At 36.0% G+C, this 25,112-nt stretch overlaps 1 protein-coding gene across 1 annotated transcript; it reads right to left on the bottom strand.

The window, feature by feature from the left end:
* Positions 1 to 2,620: 2,620 nt before the first annotated feature.
* Positions 2,621 to 20,257, bottom strand: ism2b (isthmin 2b). Its single transcript, XM_056481692.1, has 6 exons — positions 19,820 to 20,257; positions 13,132 to 13,314; positions 11,136 to 11,418; positions 6,397 to 6,534; positions 6,246 to 6,314; positions 2,621 to 3,420 (listed from the first exon to the last, which is right to left on the bottom strand). Exons 1-6 carry the CDS (start codon positions 19,940 to 19,942, stop codon positions 2,903 to 2,905), a joined length of 1,314 nt encoding a protein of 437 aa, XP_056337667.1. The 5' UTR covers positions 19,943 to 20,257; the 3' UTR covers positions 2,621 to 2,902.
* Between the last annotated feature and the right edge of the window lie 4,855 nt (positions 20,258 to 25,112).

Below are 25,112 nucleotides of genomic sequence, written 5' to 3'. Positions count from 1 at the left end.
TTTAATAGAATGTGAACCTTGCAAATCAAAAAAGTACACATGATAATAAACATCAAACAAGGACTTGTTTGAGTTGTTAACTGTTACAGATTTCCCTTTTTAGATTTAAAATAGACCAAAAGGACTAGCGCACCACTTGAATGATAAATCAGTTCAAAGCATTAGCAAATATGACATAAAAATACAATAAATACTGTACAACACATGCCGAATACTGTTCTTGCCATTAAAGGGACAGTTTAACCAAAAATGAAAACTGTCATCGTTTACTCAGCATTCATTTGTTCCAAACTTTTGACCTTTTTGTTGGTTACAAAAAAGATACTATCCCTTTAACATAACAATGACCACAGAAATCAATCTCTTCACAACAGCAACAGCAGAAATGTGGAAAACAATGCTTTATCGAGCAAATATACATTTCAATAAATGTTAAATAAAGTGCCAGCTGTAGCATGTGCATATACTGTACAGTCTGCATACTTTTAGGAATAATATTTAAATTTGAGGTCTAGGATTATTTTGTCCCCCTGCAAAGTTCTGAACGACATGAACAACAACAGCAATAACAACACAGCAAATGCATATCTGCAGAAATACTAAGCAACAAATATAAGGTTCTCTCCAGCTCATTCCAACACTATTAAAGAAATAAATGAACATCGATTGCTATGGAAAGATTTCCCCCTGAGTTAGCAGTGAAAGTGCCTTTTCACTCTCAAACATCCCCATAAGTCTAGAGCAGAGGTTCAGCTTTCATTTCAGGTATTTACAACAGATGGCACTAATATCAACATTAATACAGTGGAGTCCAAAAGTCTGAGATCACATTGAATCTATAAGATTCTAAATTTGTTAAAATGAGTATGTTATTTAAATGAGTGAGAGGATTGTAAAGATTACTTTAAATGAACAAGGAATAATAATTTCAATGCAATTAAACAAGTAAAAGGCATTACGTTGGACATAAAAAGTTTTTTTTAATCCTTTAATAGCTGAAATGTCATAACTCTACTTTACTCTGTAAGAAATGCAGGGTTCCACACAATTAATTTGTGTTGGGACAACAGGAAGTATTTAAGTTAACTTATTCATTTTTGCAAACAAGTAGATTGAACATAAAACAATTAAGTTGTGTTGTTTAAACTCATTTTAAAGAAGTAGTTTGAACAAATAATGTTGGCTTACTATACCTTACTTCAGAGGTCTCCAAAGAGGAATGAACCACCAACTATTGTGTTTTACACAGCAGATGCTCTTCCAGCCACAACCCAGTACTGAGAAACACTCACACACTCTCGCATTTACACATGCACTTATACACTATGGTCAATTTAGTTCACCCAATTCACCTATGCCACATGCCTTGGGATTGTGGGGGAAACCAGTACAGCGGGTACTCAAGCTTGTGACCTTTTTGCTGTGAGGCAACAATGCTAACCACTGAGCCACCATGCCACCCTGTTACTTTTTTTAAATTTAATTTAAATTACACTTTTTGGGGGGTTTGTCTATATTTGATGCAACATTGCGTTACAACAACCCAGCATTTATAATAGATTAGAACATTCAAAACATCCAGTCTTTTAAGCAATGTTTTAATGTTATTTTGTTGGCTGTAATAATGTTCTACAAAATGTTTGTTATATTAATGTTCACAGAACATTATTTAAAAAGATATTAAACCCTTCATCCACATTACATAACTATGCTAAAAACATTTTATCAACATTGAAAGAATGTTCCAAAAACATTATTTTAATAACGTTATGTTCTAAGATGGGCTGCATGGTGGTTCAGTGGTTAGCACTGGTGCAAGAAGATCACTGGTAGGGAGTCCCGGCTGGGTCAGTTGGCATTCCTTTGTGGAGTTTACATGTTCTCCCCTTGTTGGTGTGGGTTTCCTGGCTCCCGTTTACCCCACAGTCCAAAGACATGTGGTATAGGTGAATTGACTAAATAAAATATGCCGTAGTGTATGTGTGTGAACAAGTCCTGTGTTGCAGCTGGAAGAGCCTCCGCTGTGTAAAACATATGCTGGATAAGTTGGCGGTTCATTCTGCTGTGGCGACCCCTGAAGAACAACGGGACTAAGCAGAAGGAAAATGAATGAATATTATGTTCCAAGATTTTTTAAGGAACTTTTAAGGAACGTTTCTGAGAACGCTCTATATTAGCTGGAACAGATTATCCTCTTATCTCTAAAACTGTTGTGCTATAGACAAGAAACAAGTCAGAGCAGATTACCAACCAGTCACCATGCAGGACGTCTCCTAAAATATTCTAGTTTTACTGTCAACAAATTGTGAAGCATCTAAGATGCAATATTGTTTGTCATGATTAAGACACACTTTCCACGATAAAACAACAAATGATTGCTTCTGAATTTTCAACGTTATCTTTGAATAGCCACAACACCATCAAACATATACTAAATATGACTGAAAACTTAAATCATGCTGGATAACCGAAATGTATTTATTAATCCAGGCTAAATTTCCAATGATATATTTACTTTATAAGTATATAAATTGTACTGTAACTGAAAAATGTTAAATAAAAATATTTCCATGTGTGGTTTCAGACTTATGTTCCCCATTGAATGTGCAGCAGCAGCAAAAGTAAAAAAAAAAAAAGCTTTATTGATAATACACACAGATACAAGTGTTTCACAAAGAGGGCAGACAGAACGGAATCCATTTGAAAGGATTCATCCATTTAAGGAATCCATTTTCCTTACAACATTCCACACATAAGAAAAGCTAGAAGCCACGCTTTGCCAACCCAGTTGCAGCAGTGTGTCTCACACCACATGACTTATGTGGCTGGCTAGTGTTTGTTGTATGGGGTTTAAGCACCACAGCAGGACGATGTATTAGAGAATGGACAGTAATTTGGTGACTTAATATTCTCTGACCTCCTCCAATTCATTCATGAAAATATCCTGTTGGGGGTTCTCCATGCATTGCAGTCCGTTGTTGGGTGGGCGGACGGCTTGAAACCTGCTCCAGTCTCCCTTGCACAGAATCCAGGGCAATACATCCACCTTGAAATGCAGCTCTGGAGAGAACTCTGTGCTTATTAGGTTGGGGGTACCTGCCCCCTTACCCCTTGTAATTAATTGCTTGTTGTCGTCATAGCAACAATGTTGGGCAGCCAGGGTGGTACCATTTTTTGAGAGACCAGAACGCAAGCAGGACTGCGCAGAGGGTTTGTAGATATCCAGACGTTCTTTTGGGCCACTAGCATCCCTCCACTGGAAGGAGCGGTCATGTCCCACATCCAGCAGGCTGACGATATTATTAGAGACGTATGAAGGATAGGAGCATGGACAGTTGGGCAATTCAGTCAACACCTGCTGCAGGTAACGCTGAAGAAACTCACTCTTACAGTTCAACCACTTCTCACAGCTGTCCACATCTGCAGAATAACCAAATTAACCACATTAATCATATGTACTGTAAATAGTGTCTAATAGTGATTTAAATATAATGAGAAAGTTTTATACATTAGATCAGGGGTCCTCAACCACCGGGCCGTCGACCGGTACCACTCCTCAATTGGAAGAAATCAGTATCTTATATAAAGCCTTATTTGTGTTTTATTTATTATCTGAGTCTAAACGATCTTTTATTTTGAAAAATCTTTTATTTTGAAAAAATTACCATATTCCCTTGCTTACAACTCGGTCACTTGAGTGCCCAAATTTAACCCACAAGCAGCAAAATGAGTAAGAAACAGACATATTTCGCATCTTTTCGAGAGTTCGTGCAAATTTGTTATTTCCAATAAAGGTGTGCGGCTTGCGCCTTCCAAATTCACACAGTTGAATGAATGCCGCGGGTGCACCGTGAGTCATGTAACAAGAACTGACTGATCAGCTTCAGTATGGAATGTGCACATTTTCGGTGGATGAATTATCTCAGACAAACACAGAACACCCAAACACTACAGTGCTTTGTAATTTTCTTCATAAATAAAATTTGTAGACAGCAATGTTTTGTCAGCTTGTCATCTTTCGAGAAGCATTCTTTGACCAACAAACCCCCTCCCACCCCCCGGTCCACAGTAAAATTTTCAAGCATTGACCGGCCCGTGGTAATAAAAAGATTGGGGACCACTGCATTGGATAATGAAAACCCAAAAAACAATTTGATGTTAAAACCTTGACATTCACACATTGATTCACTTCGACCACCAAAATAACAACACAAAAAGTATTATGACATAAGAAAAGTTTTATTGTCCTGAAAGCTGCATTTCCAAATTTACACTGGATTTTGTATCCCATACAACTACCTTGATGTCAAAATGTATGGTGTTTGTCCAAGGTAAGTTTGTCCTAGGTGAACCCTAGGTAAGTTTGGGGTCATTCAAGTGGTTGCCATCATGTAATTTTTGTTTGATTGGTGAAGGGAGGAATTCATTTAAAATAATGAGGTCAAAAGGGTAAGATTATGCCTCACATTGATTTCATACAGATTACAAAACTAAAGAATATTTGTTTTCAAATGTAGTTGGGTCGTTTAAAAGCAGATATTTTTTATAAAATTAATATTTAGATACATTTCTCATGTCTGTGAGTTGCTGAGATTCTAGCATATTTGCTGACCCCTGGGGGTTCATATGAAGCTGCAGAAACTGAACTAAGCCCATTCTCAAGACAATCGTCAGTCTATTGACCTTATTCTTCATTGCGGAAGTGCACTAGTTTTTGCGATTGTTTTGGAACTTCCATTTCAGTCGCCTATGGAAGAAAGGACTAGGAATAATTAACATCAGAAAACTAACTACTTGCTATAAAAAACAAGTGTTTGCATGACTATACAGACCAAGTAGAATAATATAATAATAATATAATATATATATATAATATATATAATAACATAATAAGAAAATATAAGTTTGCAACATCAAGCAGCATAACAAGCAGTTTTTAACATTTAAAAATGAATGGAAGTAAATGACAGCGGAAGTCTTGAGCCAAAAAGATTCAAACGGCTGCGCCTGCTCGTATGTGAGGAATAAGGTGAATAGCAGGGGTGCTCAACCCTTTTCCTGGAGATATACCTTTCTGTTGAGTTCATCTCCAACCCTGATCAAACACACCTGAACCAATTAATCAGGCCTGAACAGCACTGGATAATTACAGGCAGGTGTATTTGATATGCATTGCAACTGAAATCTGCAGGACGGTATATCTCCAGAAGAAGGGTTAAGCTGCTGTCACACTAGAGTTTGAGCTTGCGAAATTCTGTCATACATGCTCCGAAAAGGGATAGATTAAACAAGATAATTAGACATTTGAAATAAGTGAGCGATTGGTCAATTTTTCAAATTTCTGTCCAGAGAGGTTATGTTTTGATCCTCGATTGGTCCCACTCAAGTGATGCGATTTCGCAGGTCAGAGTTCACCAAGCTTGAACTTTGCAATGCAGCGAACTGTGAAACTTGTCGCAAGAGCTTGTGTTTGACGCATTCGTGTGCGTATGAATGGAAGTCTATGGGGAGAAAAGTGCAATGTGACCGCAGCTTTAGTCTCCTCTGGTCTATAGCAAATGATGAGTTCTTTAATGGGCTTCCTTTCATATGTCATCCATATTGACCTTTGCATTTTACCAAATTGAAAACTATTATCATCCCAGCAGGCACACAACATCATAAAACCTTAATATTAGGTTAGATTTAGGTCATGACGTCAGGTGACCAAAATTCAATGTCTAGCTAGCGTCTAAGGACAATGTTTTTTGACAACCAATAACAACGTCAAATTACGTTGATATGGGTGATATGGGTTTGGGTGATTTAAGGTTGTATTGGAAAGTGACCAAAACCCAACGTCTAATTTATGTTATGGTGGTAACATCCACACAACGTCAAGTTGTAAAATGATTAGACGTTGATATTTGATTGATTTTAGGTTGATTTTAGGTTGGACATTGATGTCGGCCTGACGTTGGGTTCTGACGTCAACATGATTTACATTTCCAACCAAAATCCAACGTCCCCACGACATTGGGGTACGTTGGGGTACAATGTCAATATGACATCATGTTGATGTCCAGTGCCTGCAGGCTTAGTTCTGAAAGGCTTAAATTCTCCTTTTTTAAACTTCTTTCTTAAGACATATGCTGAAAACATACTATTTTCCAATGGTAAAAATTTATGATATAAGAGCGAATCGGTCTTTATTTATTTGTCAAATATATAATATCAAATCTTTAGGAATTAAGTTAAGCACTTACCTGTGCCATAGGGTTCTGTACCATTTTCCATCTCAAAAGGAAAGACATGAGCCACACTGTTCCAATCATCTGGGGGGAAAATAACAAAAAATTACATATAAATCGTTTGGAATTTTAGAACAAGAGGTACAAATTAGGGTAGTGAAGGAACCTGGGCATGGAACAAGGACACAACTCTGTGACTCGGTGGATGTGCAGAAATCCCCACAGGAACGTGAGCGGGTCTGGTTGCCATGGCCACAAGTGACACTACAGGGGCTCCATGTGCTCCATTCTTCCTCTTTCTCTTCTAATGGAACAGAAGTGAACAAGTTCAGTTCAGCTGTGATATTATTTAGCTCCTCAGTGCTCAGTTCAATATCATAGTCAATGCTGTGGGAATTTATTTAGCTGGAAAGCAGCTTTACAGAAATTGCCTTTACCAAAAACAGACTTCAGTTGATGAATTAAAACCAGGACAACATATGTCTTCTTCCTTCTGTATTACAGAGTAAAGATTAGAGACTGCATGCTTAAATATTTAGCTTGAATTTGGGTGGGGTACCAACAATATTGCACACAGAGTGATGGCACCCTGATTACAGACAGACAAGTGAATGATCAAAAGGAGGCGTAGACTCAGTGACTGCTATAGCTGGCTTTGTAGAACTGCCAAATTGCAAAACCCACAACAGCCACAGGGACAGTCTTATTCAAAAGGTTAATCAAACCAGGATTGGCCACTATATCCATGGGGTCAAGATTTTGGTGGTTAGCCCTCCTGCAAGATGCTGGTGTCAAGAACATTTTGAACAAACTGTTAAACTGGCTGAATTTAGTATTCAAAACAGTTTCCTTTTGCTGAAAACAGGTTCAAACTCAGGGCTTACCAAACCAAAGGGTACTCTGTTCAGTTCTGATGGACAAATGTATGTGTCCAGTTTTAACTCTGGTACATTTACCACATCTTTGCTGGTGTTCGTACAGGGCTGTATGCATCAAGTCCACATGATTTTGGCAAGTAAACAAAAGATGTTAATTGATGGACATGTTCTAATAGGTGACATTTAAGTATTTTCACAGCTAAGTAACGGCTTTTGTAAAGAATTCAATTCAATTCATCTTTATTTCTATAGCGCTTTTACAATGTAGACTGTGTCAAAGCAGCTTAACATAGAAGTTCTATAAAATTGAAACTGTCAGTCCTTTTGTCAGTGTTAAAGTTCAGTTTAGTTCAGTTCATTGTGGTTTAATTTTCACTGCTGAAAGTCCATACACTTAAGAGCAAAAGTTAACCGATTGACGAAAGTGAAAGAAAAAACCTCAAGAGAAATCAGGCTCAGTTGGGGATGACCATTTTTTCTCTGGCCAAACTTCTTGTGAGGAGCTGCAGTTTAGGCACTGGAATGGTAATGGAAAAATGAGAATTCCTGTTATATTAGACCTAGGGCATTTCTGTCCTATATCTCAAACTATTCTCACTCTAAAGGTGATTTTGAAGCATGGTGAAGCACCTTCTGTGGCAATGTCAGGATGCCAAATGTGACCCTAGACATCCTTTTACGATAAGCCTCCTTTGCTTTAAATGAGAAACCTTATGATATGGCATGCTTCTAGCTTTTCGATCATATGCTCACACAAAAGGTATCTGCAGTTTTATCCTTATGAATATATGACGTATTAGGTAAAATGTATTTGCTGTTATTGGGGTGAGTTTTTCCAAAATAAACAATGAAAACTATTTTATTTATATTACACTGTGAACACACTTAAGAACATGTAACCCAGCTCCTAGCACTAAACCTAACCATGTGTCAATATAAAACAGGATACAGCTACAGCAGAGATATCAAACTCAGTTCCTAGAGGGCTGCAGCCATGCACAGTTTAAATCCAACCCTGCTTTAGCACACATTCCTATATATTTCAGACAAGCCTGAAGGACTCATTTAGTTTGATCAGGTGTATTAAATTAGGGTTGATGCTAAACTGTGCAGAGCTGTGACCCTCCAGGAATTCAGTTTGACAGCTGTGAACTACAGTCACAATTTATTCAAAAGGTGCACTCACCACAAGGCTCATATATTGTCTGTCAAAAATTCAAAAATTGCCATCAGAAAAAGCATCAGCTTTGGTTGTCCAAGGCTGCTGGCACCCTCTGTGTCTCGTGTCAAATGCTATTGGCTCCCTCTGTGTCCCACACTAACCTGCTGATCTTTTCAGCAATTAAAACCTCATAAATTACCCTGTTCTTCATACAAATACATTGCATGCCTTCAGAGGACTTGGAATGCAACACAATTTGCTCAGAAGTGGGTAAGTTTAGGGTAGGTGTGGGGTCAGCTGCTCCAAAATATTTGTAAGTTAAGTGTGTATGCATTTAAAATGATTTAGATTTTACAAATAAATGCAAATTGTTTAACGGGGCACATAATGCAAATGATCAAAAGCATCAGAGAACCCCGCTTGTCATAAAACGACGCCTAAGGTCACCTATGACTTTCCCAGGACATCAACATGATGTCAGATTGAAGTTGTACCCCAACGTCTTGAGGATGTTGCATTTTGTTTGGAAGTTAAAATTTAATTGATGTCATAATCCAATGTCAGGCCGACGTCAATGTCCAACGTCCAATCTAAAATCATCCAAATATCAACGTCTGATGATTCTACAGCTTGACATTGTGTGGATGATTCCACTATGATATCAATCAAACATTGGATTTTTGTTGCCATACCTGATGAATAAATGTCAGTATTTGACGTCAATATGACGTTGGTTTAAGATGTTGGCTTGACGTTGGATTTTGGTCACATTCCAACACAACCTAATATCAACCAAATATCAATGTCATTTGACGTCGTTATTAGACATCAAAATAACGATGTGATTAGATGCTGGCTAGACACTGAATGTTGGTCACCTAACGTTACGACCTAAATTGAACCTAACATTAACATCTTACGATGTTGTGTGCCTGCTGAGATGCTTCAGATTTTGATGCTTGTTTAGATTTAGGTCTTTGGATATAATCCAGATACCCAAGTAATCTCTGGATTTAGGACTTTTAATTATGTCTTCCTTGACCACTCCAATTAAACACACACCATTTCATCCTTGTCTCAAATGAAACTGTAATTCTACAATGCAAAGTGTGCAATTCCCAGCATGGTCTGGAGAGAAAAACAAAAAAGCAACAGAGGCGTAATGTTATGCATGGCCTTGAAAAGCCTAGAATTCTTGAACAGGCTTAAAAGACCCAGCCGCTATGGGCTGGAGGAGGGTGTTGGGGGACACAGGGTCTGGGGCCCAACCCGTGGGACATAAAAAGTAAACGAATGACCCCTCTCACTCTGTGTTCCCGATCTGCACTCTAATTGAACACAAGCATGGGCTTATTTGTTCAAGAGAAAATACTCACGCTGCCATTAGTGAGCGGATCGGGCTCGTCTTCAAACAGCAGTCTTCTCCACTGAGTGGGACCAGCGTCTACTTCAAAGGTCCGGCACCCATAAATACGCCATCGGCGGCTGAGAATTTAGTCTGAATCAATGCTGTGAAACAGCCCTTACTAACTCGCCCTATCTTTCACATCTCTAGTCACTTTTAGCAACTCTTAAAATCCCCTTTACAGTAACTGATTGCTAGCAATTCAACTTTTAAAATTTTCTCTCATTGCTCCCTTTTCCAAAATCTTTCTGCTCAAACTTTTAATCTTGCAAATAATTTTCTTGAATAAGTCAGTTGACTTTATCCATTCAAAGGCTTTTAATAATTGCACAGCTTGTCTGAAAGTTACATTTTTCTTGAGTCAAAGGCTCAAAATCTGTGTAAAAGCAGCTAAGGCTGGGCACACACCACAGGATAGTTGGTCTGATGAGCTGATTTCTCTCTTTCCGACAATCCAAGGTAATGTTTTAATTATCTTAGTGGTTCTAAATATCAGATATCCCTGTGGTGTATTAAGTGTGACTTAATCTGCTCTGAAGAAAGTCATAGGTGTTCTGAATGCAAATCGTAAATATTCAACATGTTCTGCTCATCGACAATTGTCGATTCTAAGAACAGTCGGGTATGGTTCCAGTTGTGTTTCCATGTGAACCTGAATGGCATGGCATGGTTACAAACTGTTCTCAGTCCAGAATTCTAAACCATTCTGAACCATGCTGGACTGGTAGAGTGCATGATGTAGCCACTATGTTGCCTGGCTGCTAATTTCTCCATAGCCAGCTAGGTAGAAAAGAGCTATATGTTTTTTTTGTTTTTTTTTAAATGAAGTAAATATCAGAAAAAAGGAGTCCTATAATAGAGAAAATCAGATCATAATTCAAATCAATGTTTACATTATACTTACATTACCAGGGCAACGACTGACGCAGTTGTATTACATTCCAAAGATTTTCGCTATCAGTACCATATTGGAAAATGACACTATTTCCACGCTGACTGGCCTGAATTAGCACAGAATGAAATGGTTACACAAACAGAGATTATCACGTGAAATTAAACATTATCCAATCAGAGGATCAGCTTGTTGATTTGTGGCAGCAGCATGAATGTTTATTAAATTTTTTCACCCACCATGTTTGTTCTCAAGTCTTGAGAAATATTGTGAGATTTCCCGTGTTCACATTCAGGATCCTTGTTGAAAATATGTTGATGAGTATAGTATAGCTAAAGTAGTCACAGAGTCTATGCCTTCTTTTGATCATTCACTTGTCTGTCTGTAATCAGGGGGCCATCAGAGAGGGTGCAATGTTGTTGGTACCCCACCCAAATTCAAGGAGCATGTAAAAGCAAAATGTAGAAATCTAGGATTTTTGTGTCCTCATGTTTGTGGTCTGTAACATTTTGTGTGTATTTACACATTAAGTGTGTACCCAGCCTTATAGGAAAAATAAAATGCTTACCATAATGGTTATGAGTCCAGTCACCATCTGTCTTGCCCAGCCCACTAGGGATGGGTTCCCCACTGTCATAATCATAATCATCTTCTTCATCCTCAGCTTGTCCTGTACCGTCCTCACCGGAGTCTGCATCTGTATAGCCCCAAAATAAAGGCCAGAAAAGCTTCTTCCCACCCAGCCATTCTACAGTGGAGGAGGGAGAAGATGTGGACCAGTCATTGCTCCATTCTTTAACCAGATCCATCTCTACATCCATGGGGGCGTCATCCAAAACTTCAATGGTCACCTGTAACAAAGGAACCAAAATACACAGGCAATAAAAGCCCTAAATGAAAGTAACATGGAATGCTGGGCATTATTTTATGAGTAATGCACTTTACGATTAACGTCACACTTCTAGTCTGGGGGACAGTCAGTGGCAGTAAGTATTAGTGATGAGTCACTGATTGACTGTCTTGAGTTTAGCTCAGGCTCAGTATTAAATCAAGCAGAATTACTTATCTCAAGATAAGATTACTTATTACACTTAATTGCATTCGATATGGAATGACTCACCATTGATGCTTTGGATTAGACATGATTAGACATTAGCCTCAGAAGAGAATAATGGCTTATTATTTCTGGCCTTATACACTCAGAAAAAGATACTAAAATTGTCAATGAATTGTTAGCATTTAAAAGGTACATGTTTGTAATTTTTATATAGCTATTATGTACACATCAGACATTAATATGTACCTATATTAATATCTATAATGCACCAATATGGATGCTTTAAAGCAGGGGGTGTCAAACTTAGTTCCTGGAGAACCGCAACCCTGCAGAGTTAGTTGCAGCCCTGCTTCAACACACCTATCTGTAGGTATCAAACAAGCCTAAAGCACTCAATTAGTTTGATCAGGGTTGTTTAATTAGGGTTGGACCTAAACTGTGCAAGTTAAGCTGCAGTCACACTTGACTTTTCTCCCCATAGACTTCCATTCATACGTACGCGAATGCGTCAGACTGGAAACGCAGGGTCATGCGTTAAGTTTCCCTTTTTCGCAGCGCCGCATGACCGAATTTCGCAAGCTCAAACTCTAGTGTGACCGCAGCTTTATGCCGCGGTCACACTAGAGTTTGAGCATGCGAAATTCTGTCGTAAGGCACTGCGTAAAGGGACGGGATTAAACAAAATGATCAGATGATTTCGCAGTTGAGAGTTCACCACGCTTGAACTTTGCAACGGTCTGTCCAATTCACACGTGTAAGAATAAAAGTCTATGGGGTGAAAGTTCAGTGTGACTGCGGCTTCAGGAATTTAGTTTGCCACCTGTGCTTTAAAGGGTCTTTCCCAAAAAGGAAATTTCTGTTATTATTGCTCCATGAGCAAAGTCCATGAGACCTTTGCTCATTTTTTTGAACACAAACGTAGATATTTTGGATGAAACTGGACCTCCCTGATCCTCCATAGACAGCAATGTGGTGAGTTATTCAAAATTCATAAAAGTATCAAAAAACATAATTAAAACAGGTCATGAGTCTTCAGTGGTGCCATTGGAATATTATGAAACTACAAGAATACCACACATAAAAAAGCTTTATTCAGTAGTTTTGATCTATGTGCACACAAATGTATTCTTGTAGCTTGATAATAGTCAGATTAAAACACTAAACGCAATGGTCTGTTTTAAGAATGCTTTTGGTATTTCTATTTCCTTTAACTTTGAAGGAGTCAGGACCATTGTTGTTTATGGAGGATGAGGGAGCTCTTGGATTTAGTGTGAAATATCTTCATTTGTGTTCCGATGATGGATAAAAGTTTCAGGGGTTTGGAACAACATGGAGGTGAAGTACAAACGTGTAATTTTTGAAATGGTACTGCCCAAGTGAAAGTGTTTATATCTTTATTTATGAGAGTGTGTGACTTTCAATGCTCAAACACCAGAAAGAAGTTGCTAACAATGCATTTTAAGACTTCCAATATGAGATGTGTATTGTTGCTACATGGAGCTCTCACCTGAATGTTTGGGTTTTGGGAGCCAATGTCAGCATTTGCCAGGTCTGGAAAGTCTTTGAAGTCTAGGACAAAAGGTTTTGATTCTTCCTCAGGTTTAGGCAGTGGTAGAACACCTGTAGAGTGATGTTGGAGCCACCTTCGTTGGTGGGGATGTGAATCTGCCAAATCATTTTGGACCTGATTCTGTTGGTACAGGAGATCACAGTGTTACATGCTATTTGTACCTGCCTTTCTAGAATGATCACTTGTTAAATATAATTATTCGCTACAATATTTACCCAAAAAAGTCAAGCCTTCACAGCAGATAAGATTACTTGTTTAACCAATCATCTTGTTCAATTGATGATAATTTGGAACAAGTATTAATGCCAAATGACAGATAAAGATGGAAGAATTTCAAATAATCAAGATTTTGAGCAGGTAGCTAACCTGTGAGCATTTCTAATTGACCAGACAGTGAGAGTCAAATTAATTTTATACAAGATCATAATGTTTGCTTCTGGTTATGTCGATGGTTTAGTAATATGGTACAATATACTAAGTTGCGAAGATAATTATAAGGTTAATTAAATTCTAAGTTATACTCTTATAATGTATGATGACAAAATGTACCTAAACTGAACACATTTAGGTTCATGAAATTGTGTTTAATAGCACATGGACTGTGGATGTCAGTTGAGAATTTTGGAAAAGTAGAAACTGGAACATATTATAGGTAATTGGAAATAATGATGGTCTTCTGTTGAAAGATGTTTGAGTTTGGATTTTACTATACTGTTTGATCTTTGCTGAACTAGACTAAGATTGTGTTCAACCTCTAAAAAATGGTTACAAAATAAGTGTATTTACAATCCCTCTTCTTGCATGGTAATGAATTGGAATTAATAGCTTTTTAAAAAAAACATTTTATCTTTATTGGTATTTACGTAAGCAGTTATATCTATATCTAGTCTCTTATTTATTTATTTAGCCCGGCTTCCAGAGAGTGGATTTGATATTAGTTTTGATAACTGCCATTGCATTTATAGCTATGACTGCCTACTAACCTTACTAAATCAAGGCATTGCAATTGCATAAATTAATATTAAAGTTTCAAAGAATAAATCAATTACAAATTATGAAAATATTAATTTAGCACATTGCAACATTGGGTTATCACTTCTAGGGATGGGGACTTCAGACAGTGACCATCTAGCTGTTGAGTGGTTGAGCTTGTCATCTGACAGACATTTGAGAAAGATATGAGAGTGTATTTAAATAGGGCCAGTGCATAAGTTAACAAATAAAATAAAAAAATCTAGCAGAAATATGGCTACAATCTGATAGTAACATATATAGTAGCCTAAGTCAGAACAGATTAGCCTGCCTATTATAATTTGAGGCACTTTCTTGTAGGATTTCACAGAACATATCAGACAACATGCTGCATCAGACAAGAATGAGCAGGCCGCAGTTTCTGTTTGCATCATCACAACATAGTGTTTCACCCTTGTTGTTCTGGTGATGAAAAAATCTTTCATTGGCCGAATATTTGGTGCATCCCAAATATTTGTAACTGAAATTGTGCTGTTGTACTTGACAAATGGAGGACTTATAGAAAACTTTCTAAGATCTAACCACTTTCTACTTCAGAGCCAAAAACAATAGGCCTCGTTCAATAAACAGATGTACGCAGGAATTTTTGCATGAAATATAAAGTATAATTAGAAATGTTAGGGTTAGGGCAATGAAAAAACACACTGAACTGAACTAAACAGAACTTCAACTCTGAAAACTGGACAGACAGTTTCAATTTACTATAACTTCTATGTGAAGCTGCTTTGACACAATCTACGTTGTAAAACGCTATAGAAATAAAAATGAATTAAATTTAATATTATATACTTATAGGTCCAAACAACCTATTATATTCTTAAATAAACTGTTATTATTGTGCCCCATCTTGTGTTTGCACACTTGATACTGTTTGAAGACATTGCGGCACATGCTCTTAGGTGAGAGCGTGTCTTTAGAGATTGCACAGATATGTTTGATGAGCATGACAAATGGCTGTTTGGTCACTTTAGGCTCAAAGAAGTCCTTATTGACCATGGAACTTTTTTAAAATGGCAATATCTTTTCTGAATTCCACCTCCAACAGCAAAACCACATGTTCATTATCATTATCGATGCCTATCCTACAGTATAACCTATATCATGGCTTTTCCCAAAGCTGTTTTATATTAAATGTTATTTAGTTATATAGGTTTATTAAAAGAACCAGATGTGCAGTACATCCACTAGTGCATCTGTTGTGATGCAGTTTTGCATCTGTTGTGATGCAGCCTCCAGTTTAGCCTGCCTCAGTGATATTAAAGAGAATGCAAAAAACTGAAGAAATGCTGTGGCGAAGTTGGTTTAATCGAAGTAAACTTGACTTAGACGTGCTGATGTTCATACTTAGTAAGCAATGTGTGATATTGGAGGTTTTGAACATCTGTCGCTAAACATCTATTTGGCCATTGGGCTACAGCTCATGCTTATTGAACATCACCTAATTCCTTATTTTCCTTACATTTTTATATAGCGCTTTTCTGGGAAGTCAAAGCACTTTACAGAAGTTAGTGGGAATCTCCTCATCCAGCACCAGTGTGTAGCATCCACCTGGATGACGTGACGACAGCCATATTGCAGCAGAACGCACACCATACACCAGCTAATTGGTGGACAGGAAACATTGGAGTTACAGTGATGGTCAATTACGCATTACTAGTAATAAGTTACTGTAACAACATTACTTTTGACAGTAACTAAAACTGTACGTTTTAAATATATTAACTCCGTTACCATTACAATATCATGTATTTGTCTGTTACTTGTTAAATTGATTAATTTAGTCTACATCTTCCTGTTTACAGCGATGACGCATTGTGGGATTGGTGGATGCCAACCAACCACTGTAAAGAAGACGTGTCATGTACGAGGTGCCAGACTGGACAAAAGTAAAGCTAAAGCAGAGAGACTAAATGCGCGTGAGGTATGGGCCGAGTGTACGCAAGAGAGAGCGAATGCGCGTGAGGTAGGCCGATTGACCATTAACGTTACTATTATTAATTACTATTACTAATACTATGTTTGTTGTTTTAAATAAATAAGCACAAATTTGTATAACAAAATCTGTATTAAAACAATTTATTAGTTTAATAGACACAGTGACACATTTCTGTTATATTTCAGAACACGATATTTAAAATCGACATACAATACAATTTGTGGTTGGTTTGAAAATTGCTCATAGATTAAATTTTTTTTTTTTTATAATTATTTTTTAGGGGTTTTTACCTTTATTGATAGGACAGTGGAGATTAAAGACAGGAAAGTGTGGGGAGCAGAGATAGGGAAAGGACCTCAAGCTGGGAATCGAACTCAAGTTGCAGCGAGCAACTTTTTTTGATGCTGAGTTTCACCAAATTAATTCTGAATGATAATTCAGATTACTTTCATTAATTTACTTCATAAAGGTTTTGTGTTTGTTGTATATTGTGGCTATTTTCATATACTCAAGCTGTGGAGGAACATGTTTAAGGGTTAAATACAAACTTATATGAAGCTGAAGTAACTTTAGCTTTTTTGTTTCTGAATATATTATTCAGCTGGTTTATCACCTTGTGATAATTTCATTTTTGGACTGCTGGTCTGACTTAAATAAATAAGTGTTTAAAAATTACTTTTTATTTAAGTTTGTCTTGTGTTTTAGTTGGAAAAATGCATTTGAATTAAAACTTAATTAAAGTTGATCAACAGTGCATTTTCCATAAAGCACTAAAGTGATGTTATAAGGGCATTGATGGGAGCATTAAAAATGTTATTTGGAAAAGTAACTCAAAAAATAATTTTTGGTGTAATCGATAAAGTAATAGAGTTACTTTTTGAATGAAGTAACAAGTTACTCTTACTATTTTTCAGTAACTAGCACAATGCTGGTCGATTATGATGTGAGGATGGTTAGGAGGCCATGATTGACGGAAGTGATTGGAGGCTTTTCAAAGGATATCCTGGGACCTCAGTTTAATGTCACATTGGAAAGACAATGCTGGCTGAACAGTATAGTGCCAACCATACTGGGGCATTAGGATCCACACAGACTCTCCTCTACCAGCAACAACCTAGTTTTCCCCATGTGGTCTCCCATCCAGGTACCAACCGGATATAGCCCTGCTTAGCTTCAGTGGGTGACTATGTGAGAGCTGCAGAGAGCTAGCTGCCACTAATTGTAAAAATCATTCCATTCTGAGTCAAAATATTCTTGTTTGAGTATATTTTTTAATCTGTTGAGCATTTAAACCAACTGGTTAAATACAGTTTGAGTGCAGATGTAATGTTGAATCAGAGATGTCTATAGTCAATGGGCCACGAGTTAATTTGATCTGCTATCTGATCTTGAGATCAGGAAACTAAGAGGCATTTGAGATTTATCCTCAATACTAACCGGCATTTTCTTCCTGGAAGTCTCAACAAGAGGGACCTGGTAAATAACTAGTTGATGTAACACGGCCTAATAGGTCGATTGTTTAATTTCCTGTGCTCAGAATGGAAACCAAATCTCTCCTTAAATCCTTTGTCTGCTTCAGACAATCTCATGTCTTTCTCTGTATTGTTAAGTCAATGTAAATTATCTTTCCTCCTAGCGGAATGTGGAATGTTCTGTCAATGGGCTTTCTTAAACATAAGGCATGAATTCCGGATCTTGAAACAAAGCCTTGTACGCATGTGAAAGACTATGCCATACACACACACAGTCACTATAATTGAGCTCTCTGGTGAGACACATGGACACGATCAGCTCACATGGTTTATATGTTGGGGCACTTGGGAAAGCAGTCGGCAGCTCAGCCTAGATTTATATGACCTCCAATATCAAAGTCCTAGGAGCACGCCATTTCCAGCCCAGTGAAGAAAAACAATAAACTAAACAGTAACCCCCATGCTCCCCTCATTCCCTTGACAACCCCTGCCCCACTTGTAAAAACAAAAGAGACATTTAGTAATACAACGCTTAATAGCAAGTCCTTTTTGCAGAGGTTAGACATGTTCCTCTTGTGCACACACATGATTAAAAATACCGGAATGCAGCAAATTCCACATTAACACAGAAGATGGGCTAAAAAACTGTTTAGCAGCTAAACTATGACCTTGGGAGTACAACTGAGTATTTTCTGACTGCTATTATGTAAGGACATACTGTTGCACTGCCCTACTGCATGAAGCCTTTCTCCATTTGCCCATATTTGCATTGTGAGCTTAATGGGAGAAAATGCTTCATGATATAATAAATAACCGTAATATCTTATAATCATATATCTTGAGTAAATTTATTTAATTTAATGTAAAATTAAAGATTTCGGTTAATGGAGTTTGATACTACTCTTACCTGGGAATGTTATGAGACTAATGATAATTCCTATTATATCCAACTAAGACTTTTATTTGCATAGTCAATGTGCACTCAGAGATGTAAACGATTTGTTTAAAAGTGCACACAGGATAATTAACAACAAAACTAAATGATTCAATTGTTTTATTAAATTGTGTTAAAGTAAACAATTGATTACTGAAAACTGAATATAGTAATATCAGCATTAAACAATACTTTTTCATTCTCTATATCTATCTCTATATATTTGTCTGTTTTGAGTGTTTTGGAATAACTTCTAGAAGGTGCATAGCCTATGACATTTAAACACACTTTTTTTTATTGTTTTCAACAAAAATTTCCCTGAATCAACACCCAAGAATGAAAATTCTGTCATCGTTCACATCCTTTACTTAATTCGAAAAAGTTATTTTGAAGAATGTTGGAAACCTGTAACCACGGACCATAGTATTGTTTTTCCCACAATAAATGCCAATTGTTACTGGTTTTCCAAAATCTTTTTTTGTGTACAAACGCGGCAAAATGGTTTTGAATGAGTAAATAATGAAATTTACATTTTTTTGTTTTTGAGTGAACTATTGTTTAAAACATGTTATGCAAATAATTTGTAAAATATTTGTGGCATAATATGGACTTTTTCATTTTGGATTTTAACATATTATCCAGACATTCATAAATTATGGCTTATTTAGAAATTATTTTAACACATTGTCTCATATTTCATCTATGCTTGATTTGAATAATCGCTGTTATCTCCTTAAATTTAAATATATATATATATATATATATATATATATATATATATATATATATATATATATATATATATATATATATATATATATATTTCACTGTTTGTTTAGATTTGTTTTAAAAATATATATATATTTTATTTTGATGGTCCGTTTGTTGAATTTAGGTTACATTGCATCTATATGCCAACTAATTCGCATTAGATTATAAATAGACAGTTAGGTTGGGGTTAGGGTTAGTGTAAATTAACATGTACTGGCAAAGTTTCTCCTAGTAAAGTTACATGTCTGTTGAAGGAGCAGTATCAACAGATATTAAGCAGACAGTCTACTAATGCTCAAATGGACCAGTAAAATAAAGTGTTACCAATATATTACTTCACAACTCAAATGAAGAGATTTAAGACTGAAATCTGACACTGTTTAACGGTAGAAACATTTTAAAATTAGTAATACACAAAATACATAAATAAACCACTAAGCAATAAACATATATCCAGTATTTAGATCCACTTGAACTCACCTCAACGTAGACGCCGTTTCTGGATCTCTTGTGATGTCTCACAGGGAAGCTGATGGCGCGTTCTATCCAAAAAGCCAGCAGAACACTTAAAAGCACCCATAAACCTTTACGCGCTCTCAGCATTTTGCACAGTTGGGTATATATCCACTAAACACAACTAAAAGTGAGTTTTAATTTTCCAGTGCTTGCTTATGAAGCCCTGTTCATTTCCATCCTCGCAAAGGTCTTTTTCGGTGCGCTGTTATTCATCTTTATCCAAACTTCATTTGGTACGAAAGTTTTATAAAGCCAGTCAAATACGCCTCACCTTTCACAAATACACTAAAAGCGCCGCAAATGGACTCGGGTCTCACTTGTCAGTCAAAATCAGTGCCTTGGGCTATTCAACAGAACTTTCCTTTCTTTCTCTACTTTTCTAATATATAGAATCCTGTTACTGTGGTAAATGGTGGTATTATACAGACCACACGTTAAAACATTTGACTTGAGCTGTAACGCTTCGTACGCAGCAGTGGCACAGCAGCAGGAGGGTCTGGGAGGAGAATCATTTTTCACGCATGAAGAGCGAGTGTCAGAGCCAGTGATGTTCGAGGGTTTGACAGGTGTGTTTGCTGGCTCGAATTGATCCCGCTAGTGTGAGAAACGATTTGTGCGTTATTCAGATCCTATATAATGCGATCGTATTTAAGTTTACGCAATAACGTTAAGAGAAAAAAGTGTAAATTAAATTTCACATTTTGATTTAAACTGTGACCAATGCTGGGTTCCACGCGATTCCTGAATGTTGTCCCAACACAAATCGATTAAGTTAACTTTTCACAAATTTAAGTGGATTGAACATAAAACAATAAAGTTGTCCACCTCCAAAAAAACGTATTTTTTTAAAAACCATTTAAACCCTGTATCACAGAATGTCAGATACAAAAATATACTAGAAACATATAGCCTATATTTTTTGTACATAATAAAATATGTGAAATAACCTGAGACAAAATCGGTTCATTATATTTTAAAAGGTTAAAATCTATTGCTGAAACGGGTGGGTAGGAGGACAAAAAATATTGGTATCTAAACCATTTCTTTATTTATTTAGTTAGTTATTAATTAATTAATTTATTTATTTCCTTTCATTTTTTAACAAATAAATACTTTCTTACCCAATGGATTGAATAAAATACAAAATGCAGTATTAGGCTGCTGTCACTTTTAGATGGATACACAGATATCCATCTTTTCACTTGAGACATACTGTAACTAACTGTGTTTGTGTAACTATTTGACAATATGTGCATTTTGACATAATGTTATTGTTTTTTAAAGCAATAAAGCTAAACCTAACAGCATGCTGTAAGAGATGGGTGTGTGTCAGACAGAAATGACATGGGTGTCTAACAGAACCGCAGCAACATATCAGTTAAAAATGGCCTGTTACAGCAGCTATTTTCAATTAAATTAAATTAAATTCAAATTGTGTCTAAGCAGCTTAACAAAGATGTATAAGTATCTAATATTTCAAACTGCGGAAGATTCCAACAAGTCTGGTTGGCAGGAGAGTAAAATGCTGGGGTTGTTCTAGTTAAATTAAAACTGCTTCAGCCTTGTCTATAACAGGAGACTATACGTTTATGTAGAGATGTTAATTGCATAACCTTCTGTCCTATAATAGTATTCACTGAGCAATATCTAAAAGTATATTCATACTTTACCATCAAAGTAGCTATATGTTTGTGGGTGATTCTAGAAGTACATTTTGTGTTCCTAGATAAACTGTCTATTATTTTTTTTCAAAATCCAAATTTTTTGAACAATAACCAAGTATATCAAATTATCTTTATCATTATAAAACAATGCTTGTATTTTGTCTTGAAACTATTAACTTTACTGCAATACATATTTTTGACAGTCGTGTCTGCTGAATCATTCTTCATAATTTTGAGTCCTAATTTGGCCATACCCTTTTCTGTTTCAGCTAGCGGAATGTTTTTTGGTGACAAATCTTATTTTGACACATATTTTAGGAAAATGCTTTGAATTAACTCAACGATACACTCTGGATAAATATAATAACCTTATGTTATGTTCGGAATGAAAACATCCTCCGAATTAAACTGCTGTAAAAATGCATCAGACTAATATTTTTTTCATTTCAGAGCTGAGATGCATATTTTGATTTTCTCAGACACATCAAGGTAAGTGCGTAAAGGTCACTCACACACTCACAGACACACATACACACACTTTAATTGGCTGTTATACTCCATATAAAATTCAAAAGCTTTTTTTTGCACAATCCTATCTAAAAGGTTATTGGTGCAAATTGATGATCAACAGTAAAATTACCAATTTGACCTCTTCCCAACATGGAAAAGCCCCAATAATCTAAAATGCATGATTATATGATGTCATGGATTTGTAATCAAAAAAGGTAGTTATAATGAATGTCAAGGGTGCAAAAACAGCCACCAACAGTACATTAGGGAACAAAAATGGAAATCTTATGCTGATGTTCAAGACTGTGATAAAATGTTTTTAAAAAAATCCAGGCCACAATTACTTTTTATATTGAAAATAAGCCATTTTGTGGCAGCACGGTGGCATCCCAGCTAGAAGGGAACATTCTCTCAACTTTGGCCAACATTCCCTACAGGTTGTGTTAATGTTTTAAAGAAATTAATGTAATGTCCAATGAATATTCAAAAAATGTTTTTCCCAAAACAATGAACAAGAAAATTCTAGCAATGTTTTGAAAATGTTGGTAAGGGACCAGATTAGAGAATGTTCTCTTAGAAAACATTTTCACAATGTTTCATAAAACCAAAGTAAGAACATTCTCACAGTAACATTAGAGAAGTGTTTTAAGAACAACATTGAGATGTGAGATGTGGAATGTTCTTTGAAGAATGTTCTAGCAATAAGATATTTGAATAAAGCTGAAACATTTTATCTGCAATATTTAAAAAAATATTTTAAGACTATTGAAATGGCACCAGATTAAACAATGTTCTCTTAGAAAACGTTTTCACAATGTTTTATAAAAACCAAAGTAACAACATTTTCACAGTCACATTAGAGAAATGTTATACATGTTATACATTCTTTTCAATAACGAGACAGAAAGACAATTAACGTACTAATTTTGACCTGTACTTATTAACATATATAAAATGTCATGTTCAAAAACTTATTGCAGACAAGTAAGTAAAACCTAGTGGTTTAAAAATAGTGGCAAAGCATACAGATTTAAAGTGACAATTAATTAGTATTTCATACGATTAGTAAAATTAGTATTATGTGTCATCAAATTATTCCTGTTTTAAATATACCTGATTTTTAAAATTGTTTTCTTTTTTTGTTTTATTTGTTACACATGTTATACAATGAGCACAAGAATGTAAGAAAATGCAGTGCTTTAAACTTTCTTTTTCACATTGCTACAGTAAAATTAAATCTTTTAAATGGTTATAGAGAGTGTTTTGTGTCTGTCATATCGTTACTGTACATTTTGAAAACAAAAAAGAAAACAAACAATGTTATTGACAAACATGTAGAATATTTAGAGAATATTATCCTGACTTTATAGAAGGCTTTCTGGGAACTAGAACAAAATATCTGCTGAAAATGTCAGAGTATAATATTTTAACAATGGTACCATTAAACGGGATTAGAATGTTTCAGAAAACATTTCCCTTCTTTTAAGAGAATGTTTTGGGAAGTAAAACAATACGATGAAACGTTATAATAATGTTAAAGTATAATGTTGTAGCAATACTGTTAAAAAAATCTGTTAAATTTACGGAAAAATACCGGCAGCTGTGATTGCCAGTAATCTACATTAACATTTTACATTCGTAAATTCAGTTTACAGAATATTTCTGTTAAAAATACATTCCACAGTCTGTATTTTTCATCCAACACATTTAACCCCTCAAATCTCATAGCAAAATCCTCACTAGTGTCCTCACTACAGAGGGTTAAACACTCAGACAGTGATGAAGGTAATGAGATAATTAAGTGTCTAATTAAAGGAGGATTAAGGGATGAACACCTGTTAACAAGTAGAATCACTGAAGGAAAAAATAACACAAATAAGCACAGCCAAAACCAAAGATGAAATCAACTGAGAATAAAACTCTAAATAAATTAATAATTAATAAAAATAAAACAAATTACACAATAAAAATGTAATTTCTCAAGATCTCAGCAGAGATCATTAAACAACACAAACATCAGGAGCTTCACTTATTATTGACCTTCGATTTTATTTCTGTAATGTGAACAACAGCTCTTAATGAAGTTTTTGTTGTTCATTTGAAGTCACCATGATGGAGGATAGAGTCTGCTTTAGTTGGGCTCTTCAACTATTTGTTATGACACTAGATTTTATTTTGGTGGCTATAAGTAAATGTGTTAGTCACATTATATGTTTAGCATGAAAAGCCAATAGAAAAAAATGATAATAAGTCTGATAAGACAGTGATTGGGCTTGTTAACAGCAGGTGTTCATCATTCAGTCATTTGTGGTCATTCACTCTGTCTAGTGAACTAAACTAATTGACTAATTTAGGGACTAGTGAATGAGGGTGTGTAGTGAGATTTCAGACACTCTGATTAGTTTCTCGAAAACAAAGGTTAAATCTGTTACAGTTATTTTGCGTATTTTGTACAGAAATGAGCTGTTAATCATTTAACAGGTTTTCACTGTAGATTTTACAGACTTTTACTGTTAAAATCATGGACATTTTTTTACAGTGAATGTTACTTCGAAATGTATTTAGAATATTTCTAGAGAATGTTTTCCTACCATTAAAGAGAACATTCTGGAAACTTAAAGAAATCTACCCACTAATAATGTTAGAAGAATGTTAGAATATAATGTTCTAAAATTGTTGCCAGCGAATGTGGTTAGAATGTTTCTAGAAAATGTTTTCCTATCTTTTAAGAGAACGTTCTGGGATAATGGAATAATGGGTCGCACGATCGCCTCACAGGAAGAAGGTTGCTGGTTTGATCCCCGGCTGGGTCAGCTGGCATTTTTGTGTGGAGTTTGCCTGTTCTCCCAGTGTTCTGAGTGGTTGCTAGGCAGTTGCTACGGTGTTGTGTTTGGTTACTAAGCGGTTGCTAAGGTGTTGCTAGGTGGTTGCAAGGGTGTCTTGAGTGGTTGCTAAGGTGATGCTAGGGTGTGTTAGGTGGTTGTTAAGGTGTTGCTAGGCGGTTGCTAGGGTGTTCTGAGTGGTTGCTAAGGCATTGCTAGGCAGTTGCTAAGATGTTCTGATTGGCTGCTAGGTGGTTTCTA

This window comes from Danio aesculapii, chromosome 20 (assembly GCF_903798145.1).
Source record: "Danio aesculapii chromosome 20, fDanAes4.1, whole genome shotgun sequence".
Classification (NCBI taxonomy): Eukaryota; Metazoa; Chordata; class Actinopteri; order Cypriniformes; family Danionidae; genus Danio; species Danio aesculapii.
This window is presented reverse-complemented; position numbering and strand designations above follow the sequence as displayed.

Bases quoted from the DNA above. Each gene is read 5' to 3' on its own strand.
- ism2b (XM_056481692.1), bottom strand. From the start codon at position 19,942: ATGCTGAGAGCGCGTAAAGGTTTATGGGTGCTTTTAAGTGTTCTGCTG. The intron at 11,419-13,131 runs GTGAGAGCTCCA...CCTTTGTTACAG, and splicing joins CCCAAAACCCAAACATTCAG to GTGACCATTGAAGTTTTGGA. The intron at 6,535-11,135 runs GTAAGCATTTTA...CTGTTCCATTAG, and splicing joins CTGGACTCATAACCATTATG to AAGAGAAAGAGGAAGAATGG.